This window comes from Symsagittifera roscoffensis, chromosome 2 (assembly GCF_963678635.1).
Source record: "Symsagittifera roscoffensis chromosome 2, txSymRosc1.1, whole genome shotgun sequence".
Taxonomy (NCBI): domain Eukaryota; kingdom Metazoa; phylum Xenacoelomorpha; order Acoela; family Convolutidae; genus Symsagittifera; species Symsagittifera roscoffensis.
Genome location: NC_087063.1, coordinates 1206289 through 1231872, shown reverse-complemented (window position 1 = coordinate 1231872; position 25584 = coordinate 1206289). Strand labels below are relative to the sequence as shown.

Below are 25584 nucleotides of genomic sequence, written 5' to 3'. Positions count from 1 at the left end.
CACACATTCAGATAGAACCAGATTTTTATGATTGATTTAAAATGACGGTTGCTCAAAAACATACGCGCAAACTCTATAACAAATGGGCCCGTGGAACCAAATGTATATCTGCAGCCAAACTCAGAGACGTTTTTTTTTTAAAAAAGAAAATGTTTTTTAAATTTTTTTTTCAACAAAACGTTTTTTAACAAAAGGTTTTTTTAACAAAACCAGCGTTAATCTCACCGTTTTTGAGCGGCTCTGGGTTGTTGACATTACCAAAAAAAAAGTTAGCTGAAAAAAAAAACGAATTTCGAGGTATTATGCATCAAAATTAATTAGTTGCTAGGTTTCTCCATATATTTATCTCTATTTGGAGAAACTAAAATAACAGTTTATCGAGGGAGTTTATCAAGGGAGGAGTGGATTTTAGAGAAACTTTTGAAAATTAAGTAAGAGTAATTATACGAGCTCTTCCAAAACTTCCAAAACAATTCAGACAACATTTTGAGTTAGGACCGATGTGGTTAACTCTTAGAGTAATTTCTGATAGGGTACACCGTCTGCTCGTCACGCTATCTTATTTTCGGCCGGATAGATTCGTGCAACTCCTTAGTCTAATACCGATCCTAATCTTACTCTTATACTTACTAGTCTCAGGGTGTTTAACTAGTCTCTGCTCAATAGATCTAGGGTATACTGGTTTATTGCGGCTGCTGAAGTTCTCTTGGAGAGGCAACTAATTTCTAAGTTAAATTCAAATCTCTCTAGTGCTGAAATTACAAGTAATTTCAGCACTTACCAATAAGTGGGTTGTTAGTTAGATGGATTATGATTGGTTAATATTAAATATTTTACAGTGGTAAAATATCCAATTTATCCAATTAAAAAATGTAGTTTAGATCAGGTTCCAATTTTGTCAAATTCTGCGTTGCAGCTAACTGTTTTTGAAAAATTGAGCAAATTCACGTTTTTGACTAGTTTTTACGGTTTACACCAAAAAGAAGCTTTTTTTGGCGCGAGCTCTATTCTCCAATTTAGATAAATATTGGCACTGAAACTGGCTTTAGAAAAAGTGAGGGATGATAATCTAAAAAATGATAGTTTTACCCCGATCAAAAGCAAAATTATTGAATTTAAATAAACACTTTCCTTTCGCATTGTTTCCCCATTTTTTTTTTTGCTCAATCGAGGTTCATTCACTAATCAACCAATTGTACGAAAGGTTCAAATAAGAGAAATATTTTGAAATCCAAACTTTTGTGTTTTTTTTGTTTTTGTTTATGATGTGCTTAAGTGTTATAAACTTTGGTGATAAAAAACTTATCATTATGCTAACATGGGTTTTGAGACCATACCGGGCCCGTTTGCTGTCCTCTCGGGGTTAAATAAAAATTTATTTTGTATAAATAAATGTTGAATTTGTTTTAATTCTTGAGAAATATATTTTTTTGTTACCATAAAAAGGACCTTTTAGGAAATCAAAAGCCTTTAAAGTGCAAGTCACGTAGTGGCATCTTTGATAACAGATACCTGCACTTCGACAAAGTAATCAGGAAATTACTGTGAAAATAGCAATATCCCAGTAATTTTATTAAGAAAAAACCAAGCACGCCTCTAACATTTTGAATATTTTTAAAGAACACATTATGTCAAGTTGCCATTTGTGAGAGTGTCAAAATTGGTTAATTATCAAGAATTGTTTTCAATAATGCTATCTATTTCAAGTTCAAACTTAATTATTAAACGAATTTTTAAAACTGAAATCTAGTCTGAATTATTTTAATGCGGAGAGCTCAAATTTGACAAAAAAATTTTGCCTTGTATACTTTTTACAAAGATATGAGTGAAAGTTTGACAATTGTAAACTTGGCTTTTTTATGATTTTTAACGCTACCTTATTGAGCCATCTTGCCCAAAATTTCATGGATAATAATTATTTCTTAGTTTTTCTATGCTTCCATTGTCAGTCTCCACAAAAATCAAAAATAATTGGTTATATGCGCTTGAAAATGAAAAAAAAAATCAAATGTAAAAAATCACTTGCTTTCGCGGTAACTGATTAGCAAACTAAATTAGTATTTGACTATTCTGTCAGCCCAGCTTTTTCGAGATAAAAGACAGTCCGCACTAGAGTTTCATGGAAAATAATCAATGATAATTGATTGTATCGGCAAAAAACCTATACTTAACCCATACAATCAATTTTCATGGCCCATCTAACCATGGGAATGGATTTTTAGGGGATTTTAATCGACTAATTACAATATTCACAAATCCATTATAGTCTATTATAATTGATTATGATCCATTTTAAATTACAATATAATTGATTTTTGTAAACATAAATTCCAGGAAAATTAATTAATTTTTGCAAATGTGAAATAATACTCTATTTTTTCCAACCCCCCCCCCCCACCAACCATACTCCAATCCATACAACCATAACCAAAACATATCTAACCAAACCATACAAGGAAATCGCTGGAAAATTATTTGTGGCCTGATGAGAAGAAACTTAGAAGCAGTCAGTTCATCACTTATAACGTTTCAGCCTGCTGTTCCACACTGTTCCAGTCAAGTTATTGCTACTGCGGCAGAACGTTCTCCACTAAGAACTTATAGGGCAATATTAGCATGAGCAACATTTTTGAAAATTTGGATACCACACTTTTTTTTGCTATAGATGCAGAAGCAACTGCAGAGACCAAGCGACAACTTATTCACGACACCCAGAGAATGATTTTCACTCGCAGCTAAACCTTCTTCCACAAAAGAATGCGGAGCTTTAACAGGCGATTTTTATTTTTGATATTTAAAAACTAATAATTTTGATCGGGATGATTTATTTGACGACATTAATGCGAGGTTAGTTCACAGTCTAGTCAAATGTCATCAGCGGTCTCTTGGCCTCTTGCAGAACTATTCGGCGGCGGGTGTGGCTTCTGTAGTGGCCCCCTCCCCTCCCTCCTCGTCCCCGCCCCCCTCCTCATTGGCTGCTGCCTCGTCCAATCGCCGCTGTTCATAAATCTCCTCCGCCTCTTGCCTGTAACAGAAATGATTTTTACCCCTGCCATCTTTATTTCTTCATCTGCCTATTATTTCAAAAAAGAGAAATGTACGAAACCAGTGGCGCGCTCACGACATTCGAGACGAGGAGCGGACGGTTTTTTTGAAAAAATTGTTTATAAAATTTTAGGTGAGCCATTATCTTTAGGCCGGGACCATCTCAAGGCGCTCTACTGTACAAATTAATAATCCCAGAAAAAAACTTCTAAATCTTGGTTCCTTTTCCAGCTCTTGCCAGTAGCGCGCCGAGAGAGAGCAACTACCTCCCCCCCCCCCTCAGTTATGGGTCCCCCATTCGGTATAATTTTACGACATCCATATCTGGCTGACGAACATCAAATTTTTTCTAAAGGGCTCTCCGGCGCCTATATAACTAATATCGAGGGGAGCGCGCTCCAAAAAAAACGTTATTTTTTGGTCAAAATTTTCCAAAAAGTGCTTCAAAACGCCTTTTTTGGCCTGTTTTTTTTTAAATTCGAAAACCGCCCCCTAAGAAAAATTTCTGCGCACACCACTGTCTCTGGCATATATCTGGGCTCTTTTTCTTTTTCCCCCCACCTGCAATTTTTATAATCAAAATTAATGTTCACATTGTCCGATTGTCATGAAAATTGACATGCAGACTAATTAGGCCATGACAAACATATTTGGCATAATGAACCTAGTAAAACCACTCGTTAGACTATAAAATTGATGCTCGTGTGAGGTGGGGAGGGGAAGCAAAAAGAGTCAATTTTATCTGAACCCAGATAATTAATCAAGGAAGCTTACCAATAAATCTTTTTAAAATTATATTTATTTAATTTAATGAGAAATTATGTTCGTTTTTTTTATTTACCAGAACTCATTGATTTGTATGAGAAACAAGCCTGTTTAAGTTTAAACAGTTCTTGCATTTTTTTGACATTCTTTTATGAAAAAAGAATAAGAACTCTTTTCAGTCACACACCACCAATTTTGGATGCAAAAAGCGGAGACACTAACAAACCTATCTCTGAGTCCAGGGGTGCATTTAGGGGAGGGGCGGACGCCTTCACTCTTCAGGGATTTGACCCCCTCACCAACCAAAAGGTCCTCCTTTGTTATTATTTTATGACATCCATTCTCGGCCGACCAACCCTAAAGTTTTTGCCTGTTTTCTCTAATGGTTCCCTTATTTTCCACAATTTTCCCTATTTCGCCCAAATAACTCGATTTTTTGGTCAAAATTTTCCAAAAAAAACTGCCGGAAAACGGCATTTTTAACCTGTTTTGTCAAAAAAAAGTTTGTCAAAAAGGTCTTTTCAGTGCTCTGGGAGCGCTCGGAAAAGCAATTTGGGCGACCTAGAAAATCGACATAATTTTGAAAGTTGACGCCCCACCCCTCGAGATAATTCTAGATCCGCCCCCTGTCCGAGTCTCTACTGAGTATTAAATATGCAAAAATTAACCTTTCTTCATCGGTGTAGACATCCTTAACCAATCTTTCAATCCTCCTCAAAGTGATGAGGACTTCGATTCTGTAATCATCTTCGTCGCTAACTGGACATTCGGCCATCACAATTGCTCTCAAAAAAGGCAACACTTTCAGTTTGTTCAGCTCCTTTTTATTCGCAAGTTGATTTCCTCGGATGTTCAAATACTGGAGCGACCTCATTTTTTCACTGAATCCGTCTAAGTTGTCGACCTGGTTGTCTCGCATGTGCAACATTTCCAGACTTTCCAGTTTTTCCAAGTCTTCTAAGAATTTGATTTTATTTTGAGCAAGGAAAAGGTTCTTCAAAGTGGGAATAACTAGACCTTTGGTGCTTGTAAGAGCGTTGCTTCTTAGTTCCAGTGTATGAAGTCTTGTCAATCGTCCTGGCTCGAGGTGGGCGATTTCTTTGATCGAATTCCAAGACAGAATCAGCGTTTCTAGAAGTGGGTGATAGATGCCTTCTGTCGTTTTGATTCTGTTGTCGGAGAAGTTGGCTTGTTGAAGGTACGGCAGCTCCTCAAGAGCAGCAGACTTCAGGATGTTTTTCTCTGCTTTCAAGGTCAACAAGTGAGTCAGTCCACTCAGGCAGGAGATGTCTTTGATGCTGTTCACAGACATGTCAATGTATCGCAGATGGATGAAGGCGCTCAGCAGATTGATGTCTGTCAGTTCCTTGTCTCGGATGTCTAGTCGCACGAATGCGTGGGAGAGGCCTGTGCCAGTCTTACACAGCAGCGATATGCCTTCATTGATATCGGCCTGAAATTCATTTTTAGGTTTTAAAATTTCAAAATCACTATATGCAAAAAAAAAACAAATTTAAGCTGTCACAATTTGTTTTTTTTTTTTTTCAATTTTTTTAAAACATTTATTTTGCGCCCGGCTGGTAGTTTATTATAATGCTTTAAAAATTGAAAGCTTCGAAACATAAGTCAAAATCGTTTAGCCGGTTGTAATTTTTGGTTATCTCGAAATAGACTCCTTTCGATGCTAATTAAATCGGATAAATTAAAACAGTTCAATTTAAATGAAATTCTTTCAAATTGTGTTGAATAAAATGTCTCGCAACATTTGAGCAGTTCAGTTTCTATGCTTGCCTGTGTGAGTAGTTTTGGGGGGATGTGTTCGTCCTCCTCCACCTCCTCGGGGTCTTCCACTTCGGGGTCAATCTCATCCCCCTCCCCCTCCCCTTTCTCTTTCTCCTCCCCCTCTCCTCCTTCGCCCTCCTCCCCTTCTTCCTGAAACGAACAGTAAATAAAAGTAAACCAAGAAAAAGTAAAGTAAGGAATCTGTAAAAACTACATTTCGACTCATGCAAGAATGAAACAACTGAATGTTTTTCCGTGTGTTATTATATCCTTGGTAGTTCTATTCATATTGGATAGTAGCAACTCTTGATTAAGGTCACTGAAAATTCTCAAACACCAACTAAAATAGTGCAACGTGTCAATGTGTTTTTCTTTGTTGAAGACATTTTATCCACAGGCCATATAATCCAGAGCTCCAATTCAAAGTCACAGATGCGAAAATCTTTTCCATCACTCATTCCTAAGGAGGCTAGTTAATTGTGGAAAGAGGCACAAACACAGGGTTCAACAAAGCAGTTTTATAAGTTAACTAATTAGCTATAGTCAAAATAATGTCAGTCGTAGAGTCAGATTGGGAGCTCACTCTTTCTCCCCAAGGCTATTTTAGTCAGAAAACCGACCGGTAAAACTAAAAACAGTTTTTCTCGACATCGATTCATTTTTGTTAATTTTTTGGAATCCAAACTGTATCTTCAAAAGCTTCATATGATTTATTGTTCGTTACCACCTGGACTGTTATTTAGAGCACCCGATTTTGCCTACAAAATACTCCCTACGTCACACTTTTTTCCAACTCACTTCGTAAAGTGTTCACAACTATTAATTTGAAGGTTCGCGACCACTGGCGGGCGCAAGACTTTTTTTGTGGCCCTAAGGTGGTTGTTCGAAAAAATAAGTTTTAGTTGGACCAACTTGATATTCCACGCTCCACTAAATCACTAATAACAGCCAATTTTGCCCAAAAGTGTCTCGCCACACTACTGTAGCCAACATACCCGTTGTTCGTTTCCCTCCTCCTCCTGCTGCTGCTGTTCTACTTCTTCATTCTCCCCCTCCCCTTCCAAACCATCTTCTGATAACATTAACATAAACAGTTACTTCTTCATCAAAACTACGGAGGACAGGAAAGAAAAATAGAAGCTTATTCTTATTCATAGTTTGCATAAATGACCTACAGGGAATGAACCAAACTTTGTACTGTAGTGGAATAGTTTCCTTTTTTGACATGAGTTAATGTGACAAAGCACACCAAATAAAAAACACTAAAGCATCGATAGAAACATCGATCAGCTGTGGAGGTCAACCCGGGTCAGCTGAAACAATATTATTTTGAATTTTTTTCTAATTTAATTAAGCAAAATCCTTCAACTGTCAATGAAGGGGCAGAAATTCCACAAAGGCAGTTTTTGGTCTTCTTGAAGATTTTGGCTTGCTAAAAACAGTTTTTAATTAGCAAAAGGATGTCGTAAAATAGTACCAAACGGGGTTGCTCCTTTGACTGGCTCAGCATGGGTTTAAAATTAAGCCATTCGGCCGTTCTTAAATTAATTCATTTTACGTGTGGGATGAGAAACTGGAACACAACCCAAAGTTTTAATTAAATGAAAATTGACTTGCAGACTAATTAGACAATGGCAAACATATTTGATCTTCATAATGAACCTTGTAAAACCACCCCTTAGACCATAAAGTTGATGCTTGTGTGAGGTGGGGGGGGGGAGAGGAAAAAGAGCCGCGTGATGTTTTGATGTAATAGATATACATAACGAATCTGTTTGTTCCCATGCCAAGTTTCATTGCATTATGACAATGTTAAAATAGTTTTTCAAAATTTTATTTCAAAAATGAGAGTGGAAAAGAGTATTAAGTATAGTCCCCAAAAGTCCCTCCCACCACCAATTGTGCAAAAAAATCTTCAAAAGTAGGCTACCAATTGTACAAAAGAAGTCTTCACTACGTTCAATAATCTCAAACACTAACTATATCAAGGTGAAACAACGCATCTGATTGGATATATAGCATTAACCTACCTGAAAAAATTTTCAGAGTTGTGCAAAAAATTGAAATTGAACTTAATTGGTCTCAAACATTTTTGTTTGTTTGTTACCATCAAAAAGCTTGATTTTGTTATATTTAAATTATGTGAACTAAGATTTACTGCCCACTCTTATTAAAGTTTTTGCCTTTTCGAGTGAAGTTATTCCAAAGTTTCTATACTGAATATGTATGATTTCGCATACCCTAGCACACACATTCAGATAGAACCAGATTTTATGATTGATTTAAAATGACGGTTGCTCAAAAACATACGCGCAAACTCTATAACAAATGGGCCCGTGGAACCAAATGTATATCTGCAGCCAAACTCAGAGACGTTTTTTTTTTCAAAAAAGAAAATGTTTTTTAAATTTTTTTTTCAACAAAACGTTTTTTAACAAAAGGTTTTTTAACAAAACCAGCGTTAATCTCACCGTTTTTGAGCGGCTCTGGGTTGTTGACATTACCAAAAAAAGTTAGCTGAAAAAAAAAACGAATTTCGAGGTATTATGCATCAAAATTAATTAGTTGCTAGGTTTCTCCATATATTTATCTCTATTTGGAGAAACTAAAATAACAGTTTATCGAGGGAGTTTATCAAGGGAGGAGTGGATTTTAGAGAAACTTTTGAAAATTAAGTAAGAGTAATTATACGAGCTCTTCCAAAACTTCCAAAACAATTCAGACAACATTTTGAGTTAGGACCGATGTGGTTAACTCTTAGAGTAATTTCTGATAGGGTACACCGTCTGCTCGTCACGCTATCTTATTTTCGGCCGGATAGATTCGTGCAACTCCTTAGTCTAATACCGATCCTAATCTTACTCTTATACTTACTAGTCTCAGGGTGTTTAACTAGTCTCTGCTCAATAGATCTAGGGTATACTGGTTTATTGCGGCTGCTGAAGTTCTCTTGGAGAGGCAACTAATTTCTAAGTTAAATTCAAATCTCTCTAGTGCTGAAATTACAAGTAATTTCAGCACTTACCAATAAGTGGGTTGTTAGTTAGATGGATTATGATTGGTTAATATTAAATATTTTACAGTGGTAAAATATCCAATTTATCCAATTAAAAAATGTAGTTTAGATCAGGTTCCAATTTTGTCAAATTCTGCGTTGCAGCTAACTGTTTTTGAAAAATTGAGCAAATTCACGTTTTTGACTAGTTTTTACGGTTTACACCAAAAAGAAGCTTTTTTTGGCGCGAGCTCTATTCTCCAATTTAGATAAATATTGGCACTGAAACTGGCTTTAGAAAAAGTGAGGGATGATAATCTAAAAAATGATAGTTTTACCCCGATCAAAAGCAAAATTATTGAATTTAAATAAACACTTTCCTTTCGCATTGTTTCCCCATTTTTTTTTTGCTCAATCGAGGTTCATTCACTAATCAACCAATTGTACGAAAGGTTCAAATAAGAGAAATATTTTGAAATCCAAACTTTTGTGTTTTTTTTGTTTTTGTTTATGATGTGCTTAAGTGTTATAAACTTTGGTGATAAAAAACTTATCATTATGCTAACATGGGTTTTGAGACCATACCGGGCCCGTTTGCTGTCCTCTCGGGGTTAAATAAAAATTGATTTTGTATAAATAAATGTTGAATTTGTTTTAATTCTTGAGAAATATATTTTTTTGTTACCATAAAAAGGACCTTTTAGGAAATCAAAAGCCTTTAAAGTGCAAGTCACGTAGTGGCATCTTTGATAACAGATACCTGCACTTCGACAAAGTAATCAGGAAATTACTGTGAAAATAGCAATATCCCAGTAATTTTATTAAGAAAAAACCAAGCACGCCTCTAACATTTTGAATATTTTTAAAGAACACATTATGTCAAGTTGCCATTTGTGAGAGTGTCAAAATTGGTTAATTATCAAGAATTGTTTTCAATAATGCTATCTATTTCAAGTTCAAACTTAATTATTAAACGAATTTTTAAAACTGAAATCTAGTCTGAATTATTTTAATGCGGAGAGCTCAAATTTGACAAAAAAATTTTGCCTTGTATACTTTTTACAAAGATATGAGTGAAAGTTTGACAATTGTAAACTTGGCTTTTTTATGATTTTTAACGCTACCTTATTGAGCCATCTTGCCCAAAATTTCATGGATAATAATTATTTCTTAGTTTTTCTATGCTTCCATTGTCAGTCTCCACAAAAATCAAAAATAATTGGTTATATGCGCTTGAAAATGAAAAAAAAAATCAAATGTAAAAAATCACTTGCTTTCGCGGTAACTGATTAGCAAACTAAATTAGTATTTGACTATTCTGTCAGCCCAGCTTTTTCGAGATAAAAGACAGTCCGCACTAGAGTTTCATGGAAAATAATCAATGATAATTGATTGTATCGGCAAAAAACCTATACTTAACCCATACAATCAATTTTCATGGCCCATCTAACCTTGGGAATGGATTTTTAGGGGATTTTAATCGACTAATTACAATATTCACAAATCCATTATAGTCTATTATAATTGATTATGATCCATTTTAAATTACAATATAATTGATTTTTGTAAACATAAATTCCAGGAAAATTAATTAATTTTTGCAAATGTGAAATAATACTCTATTTTTTCCAACCCCCCCCCCCACCAACCATACTCCAATCCATACAACCATAACCAAAACATATCTAACCAAACCATACAAGGAAATCGCTGGAAAATTATTTGTGGCCTGATGAGAAGAAACTTAGAAGCAGTCAGTTCATCACTTATAACGTTTCAGCCTGCTGTTCCACACTGTTCCAGTCAAGTTATTGCTACTGCGGCAGAACGTTCTCCACTAAGAACTTATAGGGCAATATTAGCATGAGCAACATTTTTGAAAATTTGGATACCACACTTTTTTTTGCTATAGATGCAGAAGCAACTGCAGAGACCAAGCGACAACTTATTCACGACACCCAGAGAATGATTTTCACTCGCAGCTAAACCTTCTTCCACAAAAGAATGCGGAGCTTTAACAGGCGATTTTTATTTTTGATATTTAAAAACTAATAATTTTGATCGGGATGATTTATTTGACGACATTAATGCGAGGTTAGTTCACAGTCTAGTCAAATGTCATCAGCGGTCTCTTGGCCTCTTGCAGAACTATTCGGCGGCGGGTGTGGCTTCTGTAGTGGCCCCCTCCCCTCCCTCCTCGTCCCCGCCCCCCTCCTCATTGGCTGCTGCCTCGTCCAATCGTCGCTGTTCATAAATCTCCTCCGCCTCTTGCCTGTAACAGAAATGACTTTTTACCCCTGTCATCTTAATTTCTTCATCTGCCTACTATTTCAAAAAAGAGAAATGTACGAAACCAGTGGCGTGCGCACGGCAATCGAAACGAGGGGCGGACGGTTTTTTTGAAAAAAATCGTTTATATTTTTTTAGGTTAGCCATTATCTTTAGGCGGGGACCATCTCAAGGCACTTTCCTAAACAAAATTAACAATCCCAGAAAAACAACTAATAAAGCTCACACGAGCATAAAATTTATAGTCTAACTAGTAGTTTTACAAGGTTGACTATGAAGACCAAAAGATGTTTTTGTCATGGCCTCATTAGTCTGCATGTCAATTTTCATGACAATCAGACAATGTGAACATTAATTTTAATTATAAAAACTTGCAGGTGGGGGGAAAGGAAAAAGAGCCCCTTTTCCCTTGCCAGTAGCGCGCCGAGAGAGAACAACTACCTTCCCCCCTCTCAGTTCTGGGTCCCCCATTTGGTATAATTTTACGACATCCAAAATTTTCTCAAGGACTCTCCGGCGCCTATATAACTAATATTGAGGGGGGAGCGCGCTCCCAAAAAAACGTAATTTTTTTGGTCAAAAACTTCCAAAAAGTGCTTAAAAACGTCTTTTTTGGCCTGTTTTTTTTCTAAACATTCGAAAACCGCCCCCTTAGAAAAATTTCTGGGCACACCATTGTCCCTGGCAAAAATCTGGGCTCTTTTTCCTTTTCCCCCACCTGCAATTTTTTATAATTAAAATTACTGTTCACATTGTCCGATTGTCATGAAAATAGGTCATGAAAAAGCAGACTAATTAGGTCATGACAAACATATTTGGTCTTCATAATCAACTTTGTAAAACTACTCGTTAGATTATAAAATTGATGCTCGTGTGAGGTGGGGGGGGGGGGGGGGGGGGGAGGAAAAATAGTCAATATCTGAACCAGGGGCGGATCTAGGATTTTCTCGAGGGTGGGGGGCGGATTTTGACCTTTTTTAGGTCGACCAAATTGATTTTGTGAGCTCTCCCAAACCACTATAAAGACCATAATTTGACCAAATTTTTGGCGCCGCAGACAAATTTTACAAAAAAAAGGCGTTTTTAAGCACTTTTTGGAAAACTTCGACCGAAAAATCGCGTTTTTTTGGCGCGCGCTCCCGCCTCAAAATTAGTATAGGTTGGCGCCAAAGGCGCCTTTAGAAAATTTTTAGGGTCCGTCACCAAAAATGGATATTTCAAAATAGTGCAAAGGGGGGCTCGGCTCTTTTTCCTTTTTCCCCCACCTCACTCAAACATGAACTTTATGGTCTAACGAGTGGTTTTACAAGGTTAATTATGAAGACCAAATATGCTTGTTATAGCCTAATTAGTCTGCATGCCAATTTTCACGACACTCGGAAAAAGTGAACGGAAATTTCAAATATGAAATTTTGCAGGGTGGGGGGAAAAGGAAAAAAAACCGAAAAAAGAATAGCTCTTTTCAGCCACACACCACCAATTTTGGATGCAAAAAGCGGAGACGCTAACAAACCTATTCCACCCCCTCGCCAAGCAAAGGGTCCCCCTTTAGTATTATTTTATGACATCCATTCTCGGCCGACCAACCCTAAAATTTTTGCCAAATTTCTCTAATTTTTCCCTTATTTTCCACAATTTTCCTTATTTTGCCCAAATAACTCGATTTTTTGCTCACAATTTTCCAAAAAATGCCCGAAAACGGCATTTTTAACCTGTTTTGTCAAAAAAAGTTTTGTCAAAAAGGTCTTTTCAGTGCTCTGGGAGCGCTCGGAAATTGAATTTGAGCGACCTAGAAAAAATCGTCAACATATTTGAAAATCGCCCCCCACCCCTCGAGAAAATCTTAGATCCGCCCCTGTCCGAGTCTCTTAATGAGTGTTAAATATGCAAAAATTAACCTTTCTTCATCGGTGTAGACATCCTTGTCCAATCTTTCAATCCTCCTCAAAGTGATGAGGACTTCGATTCTGTAATCATCTTCGTCGCTAACTGGACATTCTGCCATCACAATTGCTCTCAAAAAAGGCAACACTTTCAGTTTGTTCAGCTCCTTTTTATTCGCAAGTTGATTTCCTCGGATGTTCAAATACTGGAGCGACCTCATTTTTTCACTGAATCCGTCTAAGTTGTCGACCTGGTTGTCTCGCATGTGTAACATTTGCAGACTTTCCAGTTTGTCCAAATCTTCCAAAAATTTGATTTTATTTTGAGCAAGGAAAAGGTTCTTCAAAGTGGGAATAACTAGACCTTTGGTGCTGGTAAGAGCGTTGCTTCTTAGTTCCAGTGTATGAAGTCTTGTCAATCGTCCTGGCTCGAGGTGGGTAATTTCTTTGATCGAATTCCAAGACAGAATCAGCGTTTCTAGAAGTGGGTGATAGATGCCTTCTGTCGTTTTGATTCTGTTGTGGGAGAAGTTGGCTTGTTGAAGGTACGGCAGCTCCTCAAGAGCAGCAGACTTCAGGATGTTTTTCTCTGCTTTCAAGGTCAACAAATGAGTCAGTCCACTCAAGCAGGAGATGTCTTTGATGCTGTTCACAGACATGTCAATGTATCGCAGATGGATGAAGGCGCTCAGCAGATTGATGTCTGTCAGTTCCTTGTCTCGGATGTCTAGTCGCACGAATGCGTGGGAGAGGCCTGTGCCAGTCTTACACAGCAGCGATATGCCTTCATTGATATCGGCCTAAAATTCATTTTCACTTTTAAAAACTCAATTTCCGCGGCAGAGGCAAAAAGATCAAATAGAAGCTCATTATGACGTATTCTTAATATCCAATATGTTTTTTTTTCTCCGTTTTTTTAATATAAATTGCTCCTGTCGATGCTAATTAAATCGGAGAAAATAAAACAGTTCTAAGTAAAAGAAATTCTTTCAAATTGGGTTGAATAAAATGTCTCGCAACATTTCAGCAGTTCAGTTTCTATGCTAGCCTGTGTGAGTAGTTTTGGGGGGATGTGTTCGTCCTCCTCCACCTCCTCGGGGTCTTCCACTTCGGGGTCAATCTCATCCCCCTCCCCCTCGCCTTTCTCTTTCTCCTCCCCCTCCCCTCCTTCGCCCTCCTCCCCTTCTTCCTGAAACGAACAGTAAATAAAAGTAAACCAAGAAAAAGTAAAGTAAGGAATCAGTAAAAGCTAAATTTCGACTCATGCAAGAATGAAACAACTGAATGTTTTTCGTGTGTTATTATATCCTTGGTAGTTCTATTCTAATTGGATAGTAGCAACTCTTGATTAAGGTCACTGAAAGTTCTCAAAGACCAACTAAAATAGTGCAACGTGTCAGTGTGTTTTTCTTTGTTGAAGACATTTTATCCACAGGCCATTACACTCCACATAATCCAGAGCTCCAATTCAAAGTCACAGATGCGAAAATCTTTTCCATCACTCATTCCTAAGGGGGGCTAGTTAATTGTGGAAAGAGGCACAAACACAGGGTTGAACAAAGCAGTTTTATAAGTTAACAAGTTTGCTATAGTCAACATAATGTCAGTCGTAGAGTCAGATTGGGAGCTCACTCTTTCTCCCCAAGATTATTTTTAGTCTGAAAACCGACCGGTAAAACTTAAAACAGTTTTTCTCGACATCGACTCTCTTTTTGTTAATTTTTAGAAATCCAAACTGTATCTTCACTTCAATAGCTTCATTATGATTTATTGTTCGTTACCATCTGGACTGTTATTTAAAGCACCCACTATTGCCTACAAAATACTCCTTAAGCCACAACTTTTTCCAAATCACTTCGTAAAGTGTTCGCAACTATTAATTTGAAGGTTCGTGACCACTGGCGGGCGCAAGATTTTTTTTGTGTCCCTGGGGTGGTTGTTCGAAATAATAAGTTTTAGTTGGACCAACTCGATATTCCACGCTCCCCTAAATCACTAATAACAGCCAATTTTGCCCAAAAGTGTCTCGCCACACTACTGTAGCCAACATACCCGTTGTTCGTTTCCCTCCTCCTGCTGCTGCTGCTGTTCTACTTCTTCATTCTCCCCCTCCCCTTCCAAACCATCTTCTGATAACATTAACATAAAGAGTTACTTCTTCATCGAAACTACGGAGGACAGGAAAGAAAAATAGAAGCTTATTCTTATTCATAGTTTGCATAAAGGACCTGCAGGGAATGAACAAAACATTGTACTTAAGTGGAATATTTTCTTTTTTTGACATGGGTTAATGTGACAAAGCATACCAAACAAAAAACACTAAAACATCGATCACTTGTGGAGATCAACCCGGGTCAGCTGAAACATCATTTTTTTGATTTTTCTTTCTTATTTAATTGAAAAAAAAGTTCTTCAACTGTCAATGAAGGGACAGAAAATCCAAACGTTTTTTTCACTTTCTTGTAGGTTTTGGCTTGCTAAAAACAATTCGTAATTAGCAAAAGGATGTCGTAATTAGTACCAAACGGGGTTGCTCCTTTGACTGGTTCAGCATGGGTTTAAAGTTAAGCCACTCTGCCGTTCTTAAAATAATTGATTTTACGAGTGGGTTGACAAACTGGAACAGAGCCCAAAGTTCCGGGAAAATTTAGAAATGTCGGCTCTTTTCCAGTTTCCCACCCCCCTCGTAAAATCACAAAATAAAACTGTTCAAAAAATGTTCACACTGCATTTTGCATCTAAGAAATGTTGTTTACCTGTTCACGCTGACACGTTTTAACGCAGTTTATAACATGAAAAGTCAAATTAAATAGACATTCATACATTGAATTTCAGAAAAAAGGGGGGAACTAGAAAAGAGCCGAAGTGTCCCCTTACCAACTGCTTCCTGGGCTGCAGCAGTGTCGTCCTCGTCAGACATTTTACAATGCAAGTAAAATTAATAAAATTATTCCTCTGTAACTTTAAGCTAGCACAGTGTACTTTGAATAGTACTAAATTGTGTGTACAAGTATACGCTTCAACGTTAGTTTTGTTTCAGTTTTTTTTCTACACGTGCTTCTGAAACTTTCATGCACGAATTCTAATCAGTCGCTGTATGTTAAAAATGCTACTAAACTATCTTTTTTTATTATTATATTAAACAACTGTACAGATCTTTTGAATAATTTTCCTCCAACTAAATTCCACAAATGCAATCCACAAATACCATTCTTGGAAGAAGTATCAGTTTAGATGTACCTAATGAACTTTGTTTTGAAATTACTTAGCATGAAGATGTTGCGGTTAATGCGAAACTTAGCTACATTAAAAAATAAAAACAAAATGCCATGCTAGACGTTTCCATTCGAGACAACTCATTAAATTAACCTTTAAAAAAAGGGCAACCCAAAATTAAAAAAAAAACAAGATGCCGAGTTCACTTCCAAAGACCAAAAATTTAAATTGTAGAATTCCAATGCAAAAATCCATTTCATAAAAACTTCATACAATTTCGCAAAATGAGATATTTGAACTACAATTTTTTTTAACTTGGCTTCCAGAAAAATTAATCATCGATTGACGCAGTTATAACTATAATTGAAGAAATAGGAACGACTAGATCGCAAGCTCAAGATATATTTTCGAAATTTTTATCAGACCGAAAACACTGCGGACAAAATTGAAGATTCAGAGTCAAGCTGGGCTACTGAAAATCATGGGGTACAAAAATATACAGTGCAGGGTCCAATAATTTTCATATTATATTTTAACGTCTTTAATTTTTTCGGAAAAGGACTTACCTGCTTTGAAGTCTACCACACAAAAAAAAATAGAGTCTATATCGCAATATGTGTCCGAGAATGAACTCATGATGATTAATGCAGACAAAGCAGATATAATAAGATTTGACAAAAACTCAGAAACATACGGTTCTATGTTCTTGAAAAAAGGGAATTGAAAACCAAAGATTCAGTATGATATCTCGGCCTTACATAGGACAAAAAAATTGAGTTTTGTAAGCCAAGTTAAAAAGTGTCTCAGCAAAACGGCAAATAGAATTAGGTCATTTTACGTTTAATACTGGCCAGTGTTATTTTATCGAATTCCTCAGTTTTTTCTTTTTTAGTTATAGTGGAATTTTGTTTCAGTAAATTAAAACAAAAAATGTCGATAGTTTGAATCGACAAATGAACTGGAGAGTGTAAGTTTACATCGTGAGAAAAAAGTTTGCAAATTTCGTGATATACATTTGAATAACAAAATACTTCCTGAAAAAATAGTCCTAACAAAAATTTGTTAGCCGAAGAGTTTTTGTCTGTATCCTGAAAACACAAATCACTTAATTGGAGAAAACAAAAAAAATCAGGCAAAAAAAGCAACAAGACTGCTCGTATCAGGGCGAAGCCCTGAATGTTCCGACTGCCTTTTAAGGTTTATGGAGCAGCAGTAATAAAATAAAAAATTAAATGAAATAAAATAAAATGAAATGTTTTTTTTTATATTTGAAATTTTTTATGAAAAATCATCCCATCACACGCCATATAAAGTACAAAAAGACCAATTTCGTTCCTCGTAACAAATCAATTATGGCGAATAAGCTTCTTTTAACCAATTTGGAACGATTTCTAAGACGATTAACTCTCCGCTTACGCGTTAATAGCGCGAATTATATCGCGCGTTAACTGTCCCAAATTGGTCAAAATGGCAATCTTAAAACCCTCATAACTTCACGAAAAAAGATCACTGGTGAAATATCTTTTCAAACTTAAGCTCAGGACAACAATGGCTTTCGAATGATATAAAAAAATTCCGTCAAAAATGGCTAGTTAAAAAGTCGAAATTTGTCTGAAGAAAAAAAAAACCCACCCCGAGCACAAATATTCCGTTACTTTCGTATCGAATGTCGGAACAATAACGTTAACCAATAGATCGAAAAAGTAAGCAATGGAAAAGTTTATTGAAAATACTCATCAGAATGATCTATTGTTACATATCTGCCAAGAAATGGAATGGTTTACAAAGAAAATTTGAAATGATACAAAAATAAAAATTAAAACTCGACATTAGTTAATTTTTATATATGTAATATATCTCACATGAACATATATCACACAAAAAATTTATAGCTTAGTTTTATAATATCGTGTAGAAGTCAGCCTCGATTGATTTAATAGTATTTGTTGATAAACAAATTTATAACATATATCTTGTTTTCCTTAACCTCGGTTTTTATATTAGAAAGTTTTTTGCGAATGTCAAAAAGTTTCAAAAAAGTTAGTGAACTGAAACCGAGATCGAAGCTATATAATTCGGAACGGTTAACTGGGAACTAATTAATTTGAGCGCAGGGTTGTGAATTGACATCGATGTATGTTAGACACAATTCAGCCGATGATGAAGATATAAATTATGACTACGAGTTTAGCTCAAATAGAGGCAAGGGAGGCTTGATGAACTTGTAAACAAATGTCAGAGTCAAATTGGTTCTCTTCAATTATTTCCCTAGGTTAGCTCTCTTCAATTTTCTTCACTAGGGTAGCTAGTAACTAAATGTCACCCCTGGTTTAGGAGGTTGGGGGAGGGGTTGGACGCCCCCCTCTCCTTTCTTCTAGGAATTCGACCTCCTGCCGACCCAAAGGTTCCCCCCTTTGTACTAATTTGAAATATCTATTTTTGGCTGACTGACCCTAAAATGTTCCTAAAGGCGACTTCGGCGTCAAGTTATACTAGTTTTGAGTGAGAAGCGCGCGCCGCAAAAAAACGCAATTCATAAGTCAAAATTATTCAAAAAGTGCCTCAAAACGCCTTTTTAGCCTGTTTCTTTTTTCAATTTCCTGCACCGCAGAAAATTTGGTCAAAATGGCATCTTTATAGTGATTTGGGAGAGCTCAGAAAATCAATTTGGTCTATCTAAAAATGTTGACAAAATTTCGAAATTTTATTAAAAATCCGCCCCTTCGAGAAAATTCTAGATCCGCTTCTGCCTATAAACAAATAATTTATAGATTAAGCGTATTTAAATTGAGATAATTAAAAAATCTGTAACTTAATTGAGATGAACAAATTTTGTTTGAAATACTTTAATCGCAAATTGCAAGGTTTCTGTTGAAACTTAGTGCTTTTTTAAACTGTACACCAAAAAAACTAATCGTACATTGGATCGCAATGTTACATTGCATTGGATCGTAATGTTTTGGGTAACTGAGCCGTATCTGCTTGTAATTGTTTCAAATCTTTCAACCGGACGTGCAAAAGCGTTAGTGTTCTCGTCACAACGGGCTTTGTCCTAACTAACAATGATCTCAAAATCATCAAAAACTAATTCGAGGAAATTGGACGAAACACCGCTGCACAATACTGCTGATAAAGCAATCAAATCACTTGTTAAAACTTTGCGCTTTGCAGGTATAACAATTTATATGCTGCAAGACAATTCTGGCCCAGTTAAAGCATACAATGTTGCACTAATCTCTATCTGCAAATGTGTTTGAAATTGAAAACAAAATAATTTAAATTGAAAAAAGTTAGCTGACTGTAAAGTCAAAAAGTTGTATGTAACTTTCAACCGGATTTGTATGAAAAATGAGATTAAAATCAAGGTCAAACTTTAAGCATTTTTTTTTCAAAAAAACTTCAGAAGCTGAAGTAACTAAATTGAAAATTCGCTTCGCAAACCAAATATATTTTAGGAATATATAGGTGTGATGATTCAACCAAAATAATTTATTGTTCCGACTTTTGATACGAAAGTAACGGAATATTTGTGCTCGGGTGGGTTTTTTTTTCTTCAGACAAATTTCGTCTTTTTAACTAGCCATTTTTGACGGAATTTTTTTTATATCATTTAAAAGGTATGCTTGTCCTGAGCTTAAATTTGAAAAGATATTTTACCTGTGATCATTTTTCGTAAAGTTATGAGGGTTTGAAGCTTGCCATTTTGGCCACTTTGACCAATTTGGGACAATTAACGCGCAATATAATTCGCGCTATTAACGCGTAAGCGAGAATTAATCCGTCTTATAAATCGTTCCAAATTGGTTGAAATAAGCTTATTTGCCATAATTGGTTTGTTACTAGGAGCAAAATCTATCCTTTTGTTTTTTATATGGCGTATGGGGGGATGATTTTCATAAAAAAAATTTCAAATTTAAGAAAAAAAACCTTAAATGGCAGTCGGAACATTCAGGGCTTCGCCCTGATACGAGCAGTCTTGTTACTTTTCAGGATTCATTCATTATTTTTGAAGTTTGATTTCATCTGCTTTTTTAGAGGTATAAGAAAGTAGATAGAAATTTCTCTCAAAGTTTTACAAAATTTTTCAATCATTTTTTTATGACATGAGTAATCACCAAGTTCCAAGACCTGATTGCAGAGATCAAAATCGCTTGACATTCCCGATTTGGAGGCAAAGGATGAACATCGCTCTGTAATTTGAGGCAAAGTTATTGTTGAGTTGATTATGCTGTTCTTGTCTGTTCGAAGCCATAAATTCAACAGACTCAGTAAAATACTTCAAACCAACGATGAGTCTCAGATTATGAATTATGAAGGTTGGAATCCCTCATTGGCGAAAAAACGAGTTGGCAAAAATCAAAATCAGCCAATCAGATTCCAGTATTCAAAATCTGAAAAGAAAGTGTGAAAATATTAAAGAAAGTAAACATTCCAGGGACTTAAAATTAAAATTGACCGAATAAAAAAACGGCCGAAATATTACAGTTACAATACATTACTGTTGCTAATTTCATTACACCCAAGCCCTTTACTGCCAATTTCAAGCCTTAGGGTTGACACAAACTTACAGAAAAGATCAAATCTTTCAAAATGTTTTGCGGAAAATTATAGCCATGGGGTTAATTCCTCATAAATTAGTAGCAGGCTACTCCGACCGATTCAGACAAAACCAAGAAATCCAGTCGCTTGCCATTTTTTTTTCCAAAAATTCACGATTTTTTACTTACTTCCAAAGCTTAAGGATGAAAAAAATTCAGCTCGGAATGTGGAATGTATACTACAGGCCCCACAATTTACGAATTATTAATATCTGCTAAAGCTGGCACTCGAGTTGGAATCGCGAAAATGCCCGGGGCAGTACAACAGTGCCGAAACAAAAATTTGTTCAACAGTGCTAAGAATGAAAACTTTGATCAACAGTGCCGAAAATTTGAACAGATTAAGTGCGGTCATCGAAAATTAAACGGCAATCGTTTATATTCTTAATCATTTGAGCGAAAAAATTTACATTAAACGGCAATCGTCGTACAATCTTAATCTTTTGAGCAAAAAAATTTGCAAATTAGACGTTTTGGCGGCAAAATAATTGTTTAACTTGCAGTTTCAGACATTTCGACGCCAAAATTGGAGTGAATTTTTTTTGTTAATTAGCGTCAGTAATTTCCCGCTCTTCAGAAAATGCAGTTAAATTATTCTGAATTTTTCCCGCTTTTTTCGGCACTGCTGTACTTCGGCACTGTTGTACTTCGCCACTGCTGTACTTCGGCACTGTTGTACTTCGGCACTGTTGTACTTCGCCACTGCTGTACTTCGGCACTGTTGCACTTCGCCACTGCTGTACTTCGACACTGTTGAACGTCCCTAATTGCCTGTGGCAGGCCATCATTATGGATATTCAAACATTTCCATTAAAGAAAATAAATTGCACACATTTTTTTCCAATATTGAAACAGGCAAAAAACCAACAGCACAGAACTTCAAGTGGCGACAACTTAACTCGCGACTTCTAGTTTTTTGAAAAAAAAATGCGCGATCCTCCATTTTGAGGAAAAGGAAACTATTTATATTAGTGAACTTTACAAGGAAACTTTCGAGGAAACTTTCTTTAACAAATCACACTTCCGACGGTCCCATTAAACGCAAGGATTTTATATACCATCACTTGCTGCCTTTGAATGTACGCTTCATTGATTAACTTAGCAATCCTTTTAAATAATGTTGCCTCTGTTCATTTGTGTGTCAAAAATTAATAGATTATCCCGTCACTAAGTAATCAAACTCCTAAAACTTAAAACTAGAACTCAAAGCCGTTTCTTTTCAACCAAAAATTCGTATCAAATTTCAAAACTACAAATTGTTCAAAGTTTTTTTTCCGACAAAGATATGCAGGGCTACTGTGATGAAATCTAATTGAGCACATATACGTCAAAGCTAAGTCTGATGTTCTCAATAGTAAGTCTGATGTTCTTAGCCTAGGACATCCAGCAATCAAATGCGCCAGAATATAGTCTACATACCTTTACTGAATAGACTGATTTACCAGGAGTTTGATTTTTGAAGAGAAGCAAGTGGCCCAACTACTCATTTTTCGAACCCAAACCATCTTATGGATGCTAGACCAGCTGCTAGACAGGTGTTGGAAGCCTCTAGTTTTCATACCCTTGGTATGAAAGCTAGCCAAGTCCGTATGTCCAGAGCAATCCTCTGTTCTCACTGGTTCTAACTGTGTTCTACAGGCAGTCTGATTGATTAAAAAGCTCATTGCTAAAAGTCCAGTGACAAAGTGACAATAAGTTTTTTCAGAAGTTGCTAGAAAGAGGGCACACAAGACATTTTATGCCCTGTGTTAAATGATATGTCATATAAAGTGGGCAATGCCCAGAAAGTCTGATGAAAAGCATTTAGCATCCCTAAAGATTTCAATCAGAATCGAAACTAGCTATTTTGTACTACCTTATTCTTGCGACAGTAGAAGTGTTGTCCGAAAGCGACGAAAACATAGTTTTTGTATGTTGGCGCGACTGCAAAATAAGGTCACCGAATGCTTTTAAGCGCACTTAGATTGGACTTTAAATGCTCTCAAGCTAACATTTTTTTTAATTTTTGTTTTACTCCGAAAAAAATATTAAGATCCATATCTTTTTTGTAACTCGGAGTTATCTCTTAGAAACTAAGGGACCACGAAAGCAACATCATGAAAGCTTTACATATAAACTGACGTGTGTTGATCGAATTCTCCGTGAAAAATTTCAACGACTCTTTTGATAAAAACTAGGGACGTTGTTTGAATTCATCTTATTGCCTTTTGATTTTTGCTGTGATAGATCAGCTGAAATAAGCAAAAAATTGTCATATATTTGTTAATGCCAATATTTTCAATCTAAGCAAACCAGAAAACAAGCCTTACCAATTAACTTTTTTGTAGAACGTAAGCTAAATGATGGATTTCTGCGAAAAGATATCAAACAAACAACTAGAAAAACAATACAATGTAGTCAACGCAAATTTCTTTAGATAATCAATTCGAAAAAGTGTAATTTGAACCCATCTTATTGCCTTTTGGTTTTTGCTGTGATAGATCAGCTAAAATAAGCAAAAAAATGGTCACATATTTGTTAATGCCAATATTTTCAATCTAAACAAACCAGAAAACAAGCCTTACCAATTAGTTTTTTGTAAAACGTAAGCTAAATGATGGATTTCTGTGAAGAGATATCAAACAAACGACTTGAAAAATAATACAATCTAGTCAACTCAAATTTCTTTAAATAATCAATTCGAAAAAGTATAATTTTTCAGAAAACTCCAAAAGAATATCATAAAAAGTCAAAGCAATCAATTTTTACCACATAGCTTTCTGCTATAATTCAAATCAATCGTTCCAAATTTGTCCTCTAATTTTTTCTTTCCATTTCTTGATTTTTCTGATAGGGTGACTTTCATTTAAAAATTTGTTAAGCCTCAGTATGCGTGAACTACATCCTAAGTGTTAACTTTCTGCTCCTGAATTTCTCGCGCTTGATGAATTTTTGTCTCTCTCTCTCTCTCTCTCTCTCTCCATATTTGAAGTGTTTTTAACTCGAGCAACACAACTTTTTGATTTTTGGGCCTTATTATAATACTCAGACTTTTTGATCTTTGAATGTCGATACGTTGGGCTTAAAACTCGAGGCTTAAAATTCTGAAAAATTCATATCAATAGGAACCAATAAAAAGAAGGAAAAAAACTGAAACCACATGGTTTGGTGTCAAGTTAACCAGTTGAAAAAGTTAACATTTGCACATCTGCCTATCTTCGAAAGTAGTTTCATCTTTAGTAGTGCCGAGTAAGGCAGCTTTTTTTACCTATTGTCAAGATGATTTTATGTTTCAAAAAGCCGGCTCTGTGTGGCTCGCTATATATGCTCAGAAAGTTTACTTTAAAGAAGTTACTTAACAAAATCTCGCTATGGGGCCGGCCTTTTGGAACTTCGCAGGCTTTTAATGGGAAAAGATAGTCATCATTAATTAAAACTCTAGGTTTGTCAGTTTCACAATCTTCCGGCTCGGCCACTGCCCTTGTTGTAGACAATTTTTTCCAGTTTTGCGATAACTGTTATAAGGGATAAACCTTAATTGTTAAAAATTGAGCTTTTCAATTGTCCTTTTATTACAATTTTTTTTTGTGTAATATTGGGAATTGCTTTTGTGTTGCAGAGGTGTCAGTTCCGTACGTCTTTTCCATTTCATCAAAAGTTATTAGACATTTTGTCAATCTTTTTTTATATTAGTTTTTAAACACGATTTCGTCAGACGGCGAAAGTCATAAGTTTCGTTGGTGTCTTTCACATATCATAGCCCTCCCAGCCTAGAAGCAAAAAGACTGCTCGCTTATCAGGGCAAAGCCCTCAAGGTTCCAACTGTCCCTTAATTCGTATCGAATAGTTTTTAGGAAAAAAATATTGAAACGTATACATTTTGGACAAAATCAAAATGTAAGTTTTTGAGCCGTATGAAATTATTACGACCAATTAGCTAGCCTCAATTCATTTTAGAACGATTTTGTTCTGCGGGATATTTCGCCACGCATAAAAAGTTCGCGTTACGCTCTCAGCATTATGATAAACTCTTCAAAACGCACATATTTTAGCCCAGAACATGGAGGATTTGGCAATTTTCAAACCCCCAGATCTTAATTAAAAAAGATCGGAGGTGAAATAATTTTCGTACATTTGAACTTAGGAAGTTGATAGCTTCAATGTGGTACAAAATTTTTTTGTTGAAATTATTATTTCGATCGGTGAAAGTTGACTGAATAAAAAAACCACACCAAGCATAAATTTTCCGCTTTCTTCGAAAGACGGATCAAATACAAAATCCCCCCTCCAATTTCTTCTATTTTCAATTGAATTTCTGTAAACAATTACTCCGTTTTTATTTTTTTTCCTAATTGCGTTCAAACAAAAGCGCGTCAAGGTTTTGCTCAAATTGATTTTAGAAAAGGATAGAGTTACTAGTTATTTATGGACATGCTGTTTCGCTTTTTAATTGTTTTTTTTTCCGAGTTATTTACTGGAGAGCGATAGTTTACTTGAGGGGCTATAGTGGGAAAAAATTTTATACTGCTGAGTTAGTTCGGACAATTCTCCGAAATAAATTACCGTGTAGCATCCGAACTTATAAAACGCCATTTGAGGATTGATTCCATTTGAGGTGCAACGCAGTATTATACATGCATAAAATACTCGTACATTATCACTTCTCTATGTAGGGACTTTTTTTCCTGCACACGTAATAGCATATTGGTGAACTTTTGACACGTTTCATGGCTGTGTTTATCACGTGGCTCTTATTTTTTTCTCGAAACTAAGACATGTTGTTTCTTCAGAATTTGAACGGGCTTAACATGATGACATCGATGACCTCATACAATTTTTCTTTGGTTAGTTAAACTTGAGGAAAAAAAGAAGCATAAGCTATGCTATGTTTCCTCAAAACTATGCGAAGTGGAAAAAAAAGAAATTGTTTTTGAATAATCAGCACCGAACTTAACAACAATTACAACTATAATAAGCACTAAATCAATAACAACCAAAACGTATTTTAATTTGTGTTTCGGCAGTATCTGTC

The 25584-nt window shown here is 35.8% G+C and overlaps 2 protein-coding genes across 3 annotated transcripts in view; one reads left to right on the top strand and one right to left on the bottom strand.

Moving 5' to 3' along the window:
• LOC134839262 (uncharacterized) overlaps nt 1-25584 on the top strand; it is a 354799-nt gene that overhangs the window by 296305 nt on the left and 32910 nt on the right. The gene's annotated exons all lie outside the window — the stretch shown is intronic.
• Nucleotides 2763-15845, bottom strand: LOC134839511 (leucine-rich repeat-containing protein 23-like). Of its 2 annotated transcripts, none has more exons than XM_063855089.1 (5): nt 15637-15845; nt 6588-6664; nt 5602-5742; nt 4479-5263; nt 2763-3025 (listed from the first exon to the last, which is right to left on the bottom strand). In XM_063855089.1, the coding sequence occupies exons 1-5, from the start codon at nt 15677-15679 to the stop codon at nt 2902-2904; spliced, it is 1170 nt and encodes a 389-aa protein (XP_063711159.1). In that variant the 5' UTR covers nt 15680-15845; the 3' UTR covers nt 2763-2901. The 2 variants fall into 2 exon arrangements, with proteins under 2 accessions (XP_063711159.1, XP_063711158.1); XM_063855088.1 differs by lacking the exons at nt 2763-3025; nt 4479-5263; nt 5602-5742; nt 6588-6664 and adding exons at nt 10597-10859; nt 12775-13559; nt 13808-13948; nt 14812-14888.

What these genes read in the sequence shown, in the direction of transcription:
- LOC134839511 (XM_063855089.1), bottom strand. Translation starts at nt 15,679, where the DNA reads ATGTCTGACGAGGACGACACTGCTGCAGCCCAGGAAGCAGTTG. An exon ending in AGGAGGGAAACGAACAACGG is followed by an intron (nt 5,743 to 6,587) that starts GTATGTTGGCTA and finishes TGTTCGTTTCAG; the next exon opens with GAAGAAGGGGAGGAGGGCGA. An exon ending in CCCCAAAACTACTCACACAG is followed by an intron (nt 5,264 to 5,601) that starts GCAAGCATAGAA and finishes AATGAATTTCAG; the next exon opens with GCCGATATCAATGAAGGCAT.